The sequence below is a fragment of the Mus musculus genome, chromosome 16 (genome assembly GCF_000001635.26).
Source record: "Mus musculus strain C57BL/6J chromosome 16, GRCm38.p6 C57BL/6J".
In the NCBI taxonomy this organism is placed as follows: Eukaryota; Metazoa; Chordata; class Mammalia; order Rodentia; family Muridae; genus Mus; species Mus musculus.
The window spans coordinates 59335133-59345940 of NC_000082.6; the positions used below are offsets into that span (position 1 = coordinate 59335133).

A 10808-nucleotide genomic window follows, 5' to 3' on the forward strand; every position below is an offset into this window, starting at 1 on the left:
TAGATTTGGGAACAAAACACCCATGGAAGGAGTTACAGAGACAAAGTTTGGAGCTGAGATGAAAGGATGGACCATGTAGAGACTGCCATATCCAGGGATCCACCCCATAATCAGCATCCAAACGCTGACACCATTACATACACTAGCAAGATTTTATTGAAAGGACCCAGATGTAGCTGTCTCTTGTGAGACTATGCCGGGGCCTAGCAAACACAGAAGTGGATGCCAACAGTCAGCTAATGGATGGATCATAGGGCTCCCAATGGAGGAGCTAGAGAAAGTAGCCAAGGAGCTAAAGGGATCTGCAACCCTATAGGTGGAACAACATTATGAACTAACCAGTACCCCGGAGCTCTTGACTCTAGCTGCATATATATCAAAAGATGGCCTAGTCGGCCATCACTGGAAACAGAGGCCCATTGGACTTGCAAACTTTATATGCCCCAGTACAGGGGAACACCAGGGCCAAAAAGGGGGAGTGGGTGGGCAGGGGAGTGGGGGTGGGTGGATATGGGGGACTTTTGGTATAGCATTGGAAATGTAAATAAGCTAAATACCTAATAAAAAATGAAAAAAAGGCCAGCAGAGTCTTGCCCAACACCCGCAAGGGCCCACACGGGACTCCCCATGGGATCCTAAGACCTCTGGTGAGTGGAACACAGCGCCTGCCCCAATCCAATCGCGGGAACCTGAGACTGCGGTACATAGGGAAGCAAGCTACCTGGGCCTGATCTGGGACACAAGTCCCTTCCGCTCGACCCGAGCTCCGGGCTACCTTGCCAGCAGAGTCTTGCCCAACACCCGCAAGGGCCCACACGGGACTCCCCACGGGATCCTAAGACCTCTGGTGAGTGGAACACTAAGCCTGCCCCAATCCAACCACGTGGAACCTGAGACTGCGATACATAGGGAAGCAGGCTACCCGGGCTTGATCTGGGGCACAAACCCCTTCCACTCCACTCGAGCCCCGGGCTACCTTGCCAGCGGAGTCGCCTGACACCCTCAAGGGCCCACACAGGATTCCACATGAGATCCTAAGACCTCTAGTGAGTGGAACACAACTTCTGCCAGGAGTCTGGTTCGAACACCAGATATCTGGGTACCTGCCCTGCAAGAAGAGAGCTTGCCTGCAGAGAATACTCTGCCCACTGAAACTAAGGAGAGTGCTATCCTCCAGGTCTGCTTAGAGAGGCTAACAGAGTCACCTGAAGAACAAGCTCTTAACAGTGACAACCAAAACAGCTAGCTTCAGAGATTACCAGATGGCGAAAGGCAAACGTAAGAATCCTACTAACAGAAATCAAGACCACTCACCATCATCAGAACGCAGCACTCCCACCCCACCTAGTCCTGGGCACCCCAACACAACCGAAAATCTAGACCCAGATTTAAAAACATTTCTCATGATGATGATAGAGGACATCGAGAAGGACTTTCATAAGTCACTTAAAGAATTACAGGAGAGCACTGCTAAAGAGTTACAGGCCCTTAAAGAAAAGCAGGAAAACACAGCCAAACAGGTAGAAATCATTAAAGAAAAACAGGAAAACACATCCAAACAGGTGATGGAAATGAACAAAACCATACTAGAACTAAAAGGGGAAGTAGACACAATAAAGAAAACCCAAAGCGAGGAAACACTGGAGATAGAAACCCTAGGAAAGAGATCTGGAACCATATATGCGAGCATCAGCAACAGAATACAAGAAATGGAAGAGAGAATCTCAGGTGCAGAAGATTCCATAGAGAACATCGACACAACAGTCAAAGAAAATACAAAATGCAAAAGGATCCTAACACAAAACATCCAGGTAATGCAGGACACAATGAGAAGACCAAACCTACGGATAATAGGAATTGATGAGAATGAAGATTTTCAAATTAAAGGGCCAGCTAATATCTTCAACAAAATAATAGAAGAAAACTTCCCAAACATAAAAAAAGAGATGCCCATGATCATACAAGAAGCCTACAGAACTCCAAATAGACTGGACCAGAAAAGAAATTCCTCCCGACACATAATAATCAGAACAACAAATGCACTAAATAAAGATAGAATATTAAAAGCAGTAAGGGAGAAAGGTCAAGTAACATATAAAGGAAGGCCTATCAGAATTACACCAGACTTTTCACCAGAGACTATGAAAGCCAGAAGAGCCTGGACAGACGTTATACAGACACTAAGAGAACACAAATGCCAGCCCAGGCTACTATACCCGGCCAAACTCTCAATTACCATAGAAGGAGAAACCAAAGTATTCCACGACAAAAACAAATTCACACAATATCTTTCCACGAATCCAGCCCTTCAAAGGATAATAACAGAAAAGAAGCAATACAAGGACGGAAATCACGCCCTAGAACAACCAAGAAAGTAATCATTCAACAAACCAAAAAGAAGACAGCCACAAGAACAGAATGCCAATTCTAACAACAAAAATAAAAGGAAGCAACAATTACGTTTCCTTAATATCTCTTAATATCAATGGACTCAATTCCCCAATAAAAAGACATAGACTAACAGACTGGCTACACAAACAGGACCCAACATTCTGCTGCTTACAGGAAACCCATCTCAGGGAAAAAGACAGACACTACCTCAGAGTGAAAGACTGGAAAACAATTTTCCAAGCAAATGGACTGAAGAAACAAGCTGGAGAGCCATTTTATATCGGATAAAATCGACTTCCAACCCAAAGTTATCAAAAAGGACAAGGAGGGACACTTCATACTCATCAAAGGTAAAATCCTCCAAGAGGAACTCTCAATTCTGAATATCTACGCACCAAATGCAAGGGCAGTCACATTCATTAGAGACACTTTAGTAAAGCTCAAAGCATACATTGCACCTCACACAATAATAGTGGGAGACTTCAACACACCACTTTCTTCAAAGGACAGATCATGGAAACAGAAACTAAACAGGGACACAGTGAAACTAACAGAAGTTATGAAACAAATGGACCTGACAGATATCTACAGAACATTTTATCCCAAAACAAAAGGATATACCTTCTTCTCAGCACCTCACGGGACCTTCTCCAAAATTGACCATATAATTGGTCACAAAACAGGCCTCAATAGATACAAAAATATTGAAATTGTCCCATGTATCCTATCAGACCACCATGGCCTAAGACTGATCTTCAATAACAACATAAATAATGGAAAGCCAACATTCACCTGGAAACTGAATAACACTCTTCTCAATGATACCTTGGTCAAGGAAGGAATAAAGAAAGAAATTAAAGACTTTATAGAGTTTAATGAAAATGAAGCCACAACGTACCCAAACCTATGGGACACAATGAAAGCATTTCTAAGAGGGAAACTCATAGCTCTGAGTGCCTCCAAGAAGAAACGGGAAACAGCACATACTAGCAGCTTGACAACACATCTAAAAGCCCTAGAAAAAAAGGAAGCAAATTCACCCAAGAGGAGTAGACGGCAGGAAATTATCAAACTCAGGGGTGAAATCAACCAAGTGGAAACAAGAAGAACTATTCAAAGAATTAACCAAACGAGGAGTTGGTTCTTTGAGAAAATCAACAAGATAGATAAACCCTTAGCTAGACTCACTAGAGGGCACAGGGACAAAATCCCCATTAACAAAATCAGAAATGAAAAGGGAGACATAACAACAGATCCTGAAGAAATCCAAAACACCATCAGATCCTTCTACAAAAGGCTATACTCAACAAAACTGGAAAACCTGGACGAAATGGACAAATTTCTGGACAGATACCAGGTACCAAAGTTGAATCAGGATCAAGTTGACCTTCTAAACAGTCCCATATCCCCTAAAGAAATAGAAGCAGTTATAAATAGTCTCCCAACCAAAAAAAGCCCAGGACCAGATGGGTTTAGTGCAGAGTTCTATCAGACCTTCAAAGAAGATCTAATTCCAGTTCTGCACAAACTATTTCACAAAATAGAAGTAGAAGGTACTCTACCCAACTCATCTTATGAAGCCGCTATTACTCTGATACCTAAACCACAGAAAGACCCAACAAAGATAGAGAACTTCAGACCAATTTCCCTTATGAATATCGATGCAAAAATCCTCAATAAAATTCTCGCTAACCGAATCCAAGAACACATTAAAGCAATCATCCATCCTGACCAAGTAGGTTTTATTCCAGGGATGCAGGGATGGTTTAATATACGAAAATCCATCAATGTAATCCATTATATAAACACGCAAAGACAAAAACCACATGATCATCTCGTTAGATGCAGAAAAAGCATTTGACAAGATCCAACACCCATTCATGATAAAAGTTTTGGAAAGATCAGGAATTCAAGGCCCATACCTAAACATGATAAAAGCAATCTACAGCAAACCAGTAGCCAACATCAAAGTAAATGGAGAGAAGCTGGAAGCAATCCCACTAAAATCAGGGACTAGACAAGGCTGCCCACTTTCTCCCTACCTTTTCAACATAGTACTTGAAGTATTAGCCAGAGCAATTCGACAACAAAAGGAGATCAAGGGGATACAAATTGGAAAAGAGGAAGTCAAAATATCACTTTTTGCAGATGATATGATAGTATATATATGTGACCCTAAAAATTCCACCAGAGAACTCCTAAACCTGATAAACAGCTTCGGTGAAGTAGCTGGATATAAAATAAACTCAAACAAGTCAATGGCCTTTCTCTATACAAAGAATAAGCAGGCTGAGAAAGAAATTAGGGAAACAACACCCTTCTCAATAGTCACAAATAATATAAAATATCTTGGCGTGACTCTAAATAAGGAAGTGAAAGATCTGTATGATAAAAACTTCAAATCTCTGAAGAAAGAAATTAAGGAAGATCTCAGAAGATGGAAAGATCTCCCATGCTCATGGATTGGCAGGATCAACATTGTAAAAATGGCTATCTTGCCAAAATCAATCTACAGATTCAATGCAATCCCCATCAAAATTCCAACTCAATTCTTCAACGAATTAGAAGGAGCAATTGGCAAATTCATCTGGAATAACAAAAAACCTAGGATAGCAAAAACTCTTCTCAAGGATAAAAGAACCTCTGGTGGAATCACCATGCCTGACCTAAAGCTTTACTACAGAGCAATTGTGATAAAAACTGCATGGTACTGGTATAGAGACAGACAAGTAGACCAATGGAATAGAATTGAAGACCCAGAAATGAACCCACACACCTATGGTCACTTGATCTTCGACACGGGAGCTAAAACCATCCAGTGGAAGAAAGACAGCATTTTCAACAATTGGTGCTGGCACAACTGGTTGTTATCGTGTAGAAGAATGCGAATCGATCCATACTTATCTCCTTGTACTAAGGCCAAATCTAAGTGCATCAAGGAACTTCACATAAAACCAGAGACACTGAAACTTATAGAGGAGAAAGTGGGGAAAAGCCTTGAAGATATGGGTACAGGGGAAAAATTCCTGAACAGAACAGCAATGGCTTGTGCTGTAAGATCGAGAATTGACAAATGGGACCTAATGAAACTCCAAAGTTTCTGCAAGGCAAAAGACACCATCAATAAGACAAAAAGACCACCAACAGATTGGGAAAGGATCTTTACCTATCCTAAATCAGATAGGGGACTAATATCCAACATATATAAAGAACTCAAGAAGGTGGACTTCAGAAAAGCAAATAACCCCATTAAAAAATGGGGCTCAGAACTGAACAAAGAATTCTCACCTGAGGAATACCGAATGGCAGAGAAGCACCTGAAAAAATGTTCAACATCCTTAATCATCAGGGAAATGCAAATCAAAACAACCCTGAGATTCCACCTCACACCAGTCAGAATGGCTAAGATCAAAAATTCAGGTGACAGCAGATGCTGGCGTGGATGTGGAGAAAGAGGAACACTCCTCCATTGTTGGTGGGAGTGCAGGCTTGTACAACCACTCTGGAAATCAGTCTGGCGGTTCCTCAGAAAACTGGACATAGTACTACCGGAGGATCCAGCAATACCTCTCCTGGGCATATATCCAGAAGATGCCCCAACTGGTAAGAAGGATACATGCTCCACTATGTTCATAGCAGCCTTATTTATAATAGCCAGAAGCTGGAAAGAACCTAGATGCCCCTCAACAGAGGAATGGATACAGAAAATGTGGTACATCTACACAATGGAGTACTACTCAGCTATTAAAACGAATGAATTTATGAAATTCCTAGCCAAATGGATGGACCTGGAGGGCATCATCCTGAGTGAGGTAACACATTCACAAAGAAACTCACACAATATGTACTCACTGATAAGTGGATATTAGCCCCAAACCTAGGATACCCAAGATATAAGATATAATTTGCTAAACACATGAAACTCAAGAAGAATGAAGACTGAAGTGTGGACCTATGCCCCTCCTTAGATTTGGGAACAAAACACCCATGGAAGGAGTTACAGAGACAAAGTTTGGAGCTGAGATGAAAGGATGGACCATGTAGAGACTGCCATATCCAGGGATCCACCCCATAATCAGCTTCCAAACGGTGACACCATTGCATACACTAGCAAGATTTTATTGAAAGGACCCAGATGTAGCTGTCTCTTGTGAGACTATGCCGGGGCCTAGCAAACACAGAAGTGGATGCTCACAGTCAGCTAATGGATGGATCATAGGGCTCCCAATGGAGGAGCTAGAGAAAGTAGCCAAGGAGCTAAAGGGATCTGCAACCCTATAGGTGGAACAACATTATGAACTAACCAGTACCCCGGAGCTCTTGACTCTAGCTGCATATATATCAAAAGATGGCCTAGTCGGCCATCACTGGAAACAGAGGCCCATTGGACTTGCAAACTTTATATGCCCCAGTACAGGGGAACACCAGGGCCAAAAAGGGGGAGTGGGTGGGCAGGGGAGTGGGGGTGGGTGGATATGGGGGACTTTTGGTATAGCATTGGAAATGTAAATGAGCTAAATACCCAATAAAAAATGGAAAAAAAAAGAAATAAAAAAAAAAGATTACTATAGGAATTATCTCAGATGCAAAGGGCCTGATCCCTGCAACTCTGAAGTCTACGGCACACACAATCTCTATGCTGTGTCAACTCGATTCTATGTGTGCAGCTTTCCTCAGCAGATAGCTTAAGATTCTGGTACCTCCAAAACCCTCAGGTCACCAATGCTTTGCCTTCATGCTTCACACCAATTTCTCTAAGAACCTTTTTGCATGGATCTAAGTTGCCACACATTGTCTAGCCACAGCAGTCTGCCATGACTCCTTCTCACCTTTGCACCTTACATTCCTTCAAAGGTAATACCACGTGGCCAATGCCTTGAAGTTCTGCTGGCAGATTAAGATGTATTATGTATACATTTGCACCACAGATATATTAGCTTCTATGTTTCTGAGGAAACACCCTGCTAGGCATTGCTTTCCAGGATCAAGAAACTATTTCTTTATTGTCGGGTAAAGTTCTCTGGTTTGAAATATATTTGTATTTTCACAAGTTGGAGTCTTTGATGTGTGGGGTTTTTCTACCCTCAAGGCATCTTCCTTATTGTCCCAGTGTAGAGGACCAGGGTTCACTTTGATGGAATGAATTCGTTAGTCAGTTACAGATGCTCTATACTCATCATTTCCTTATACAAAACTTCAATCTTACACACTTTCCTTACCATAGCCACACTTTAATATCTCTTTTTACTTAGCTATTTATCTCTATCTGGATTGCCTGCTCACTGCCCTTGTCCCCTTTCTCTGTCAATCTAAATGAGAACAGTCAGAAATAACCACAACAACACCTGAATTGTACCCTAACTCAAATTGTCTAGTATGGAACATATTGGGCCATATACTTTTATTTTTATTGATTATTTTATTTATTTACATTTCAAATGTTAATTCCCTTCCCAGTTTCCCCTCCATAAATTTCCCATTCCCTCCCTGCTTCCATTGCTTCTATAAGAATGGTCCCAAACCCATTCACCCACTCCCACCTCACTGCCCTAGCATTCCCCTACAATGGGACATCGAGCCTTCACAGGGCCAAGGGCCTCCCCTTCCATTGATGCTACAAGACCATCCTTTGCTACATACAGACCTGCAGCCATGTGTACCTCCATGTGTTGGTTGGTGGTTTAGTCCTTGGGAGCTTTCAGTCTCAATAGAGTGTTTGAGGTCCCACCAGATTCTTTGCCATACTATACTGTGAAAGACCCCCTAGGTCATCTTTTCTCACCTCTGTATAGCATCATGAAGCAGGCTTAATTGTTTAGTGTATTTTCTCTATCTCCTGACATTAAAAACACCCATTAGAATGGCCTGATGCACTATGTTTACAGCACTTAAGGGTTTCTCTTGCCCAAAGTTTCAAACTACTCCATATTCCTATTGAATAGGAGTTTCAAAGACCTATGAAACACAAGATCAGGATAATAATGGTACAACACTGCCTGGTGACAATCTTATGTCTGAGCTGCTTTCTGTAAAACATAAAGCATGGATATGAGATTGCAATTACTGCAAAATACAGTCCCCAAGGCAAAGCTTAGAGCAAAGGGGCACTTTGCATACACACTCAGGAAGCAGAGCATAAATAAGAAGAGAGGTGGGGCTCCAGAAACTCAAGGTCTGTTGGTACTGACCTTCCTCCTCCAGCAGGCTGCAAATAGTGCCACCCACTAGGGACTGTGTCCAGTGTCAGACCCTATGGGGCCATTTCACGTTCACGACAACAGTTCTGTTCCTTTTCCCTTCAGAAGGTTGAGTAAATAGTACAATCATGTTTTCATATAGTCTACATTATGGCTTGTGCACTTATATGTGAAACTTGTTTCCCTCTTTCCCGTATTGATTCAACATGTAGAGAAATCATAAACAGTCATGGCAATAATATCCCTTGATGATGCTGTTGATATTGCGTGGCTCAAGACATAAAGCACAGTGCATCTGTTCACCTTACTGCTAATGAGATCCAGTTGGAGACCTTGTCTAGTAGATGCACCCAGATCTCTGGTTCAGGGCCAGAGAAATGAGTTAAAAGAAAAGGTACACATAGGTTTAAAAAAGTTAGTCGTTTTGTAAGAATTTTAAATTTCTATGCTCCATTTTAAAAATGTTCTTTTAATTTTAAGTACTTTTTGTTTGAGAACTTTTGATGAATGTAAATAAAATATTTATCCCTTTCATAGTAACCTTAAGTCTCCAGAAATACCCCCATTTAAGTGCTTGGGTAGTATTCCTTGTCAGATGTTGAAAAAGTATTATACCTATATGCTGGTAATATAATCACAGATTATTTAAACTATTTATACTTGCATTTCTCAAGAATTATTTTAAAGCAAAAAATGGATTTTAAACAAATTATTTACACAACCCAACCTAAGATTGGTTTTTAATAAAACTAAATTCCAAGATATTTAATATAAATCTTAGGAATAAAAGTTTGTCAATCTAATGAAGAAATTAATGAAGTAACTTTCCAAGTGAGTATTAATTTTAAAACAACAAAAAAACTGGATTAGATCTTAAGGCCTTTGATAACGATTATATAACCATACTACTAAGACTGCCATTCACAATATAAATTTGTATATTTTATTTAATAATATGCAAATGTACAATTATGGGCAATATACAGGATTAAACAATACTATGCACTTCAAGTAAGAGCAAAGGTTGTAGAATGGACTTCAAAATACTCTGAAAATGGTTAACATTTTATAAATTTTTTCAGAGCACCCAAAACTTCCTTGTTTCTTAAGCTGTAAATAAATGGGTTTAGCAGAGGAATCACAACTGTGTAGAACAGAGAATATATTTTATCCTTTTGTTTACCTGATCCAGACCCAGGGCTCACGTACATGAAGAGGAGGGTACCATAGAACAAAGAAACGGAGAGCAGGTGGGCACTGCAGGTGAAGAAAGCTTTCCTTCTGCCCCTCTCAGACTTCATGTTCAGGACAGCAAATAGGACACGGGCATAAGAGACTATGATAGTCACAGAGGTACTGATTTGTATGGAAGAAGCACAAATAAAAACGACCAATGTGTTAAGAGATGGATCTGTGCAAGAAATTGTATACAGTTGCAAGATTTCACAGTAGAAATGGTCAATTATATTGGATTTACAGAAAGTTAATCTAAATAATAATCCTATATTAAGTCCACAGTTTACAAAACCAATTATATAGGATATACTGATTAACACAGTGCAGAGTCTTTTGGACATCACCACTAGATAGAGCAGAGGGTTGCATATGGCTACATAGCGGTCATAGGCCATCGCTACCAGAAGGAAAATTTCAGTAGTTGCACTGATACAAAAAAAATAATATTGGGCAAAACACTCACCCACAGATATCATGTCATTCTTATTTAAAAATTTCATAAGCATTTTTGGGGTCACTGTGGTTGAAATACAAGCATCAGCAAAGGCTAAATTTCCAAGGAAAAGGTACATGGGTGTGTGAAGATGAGGGTCCTTCCAGATGAGAAAGATTAAGCCAAGGTTGCCCACCATAGTGGTGACATAGATGAGAAAGAACACCAGGAGGAGGGGAACTTGAAGCTCTGAACGATCTGTTATTCCTCTGAGAACAAATTCTGTCAGCAGGGTGCTGTTCTTCTCCATGATCCTCTCTCAGAGTGTTTTCTGCAAAGAGAGATGAGACAGAATATCTGAACAAAACTAGCTGAGACTCTACTATTCTGAACTTATGATTCATTTGTTCCTTAATCAAGAAATATGTAATGTTTCTGCATGTAAAGTCATACAGGAAACACAGAGTATTTTCTGACTTCTGAAGGATTAAATTTTAACTTGCAATTATCTGAAAATTAAATGAGTAGGCTATTGAAGCCAGTTTGTTTGG

At 40.6% G+C, this 10808-nt stretch overlaps 1 protein-coding gene across 1 annotated transcript; it reads right to left on the bottom strand.

Moving 5' to 3' along the window:
* Positions 1-9589: 9589 nt before the first annotated feature.
* Positions 9590-10594, bottom strand: Olfr206 (olfactory receptor 206). The gene has a single exon (NM_146991.2). It carries the CDS (start codon positions 10565-10567, stop codon positions 9647-9649), a length of 921 nt encoding a protein of 306 aa, NP_667202.1. The 5' UTR covers positions 10568-10594; the 3' UTR covers positions 9590-9646.
* Positions 10595-10808: the final 214 nt, after the last annotated feature.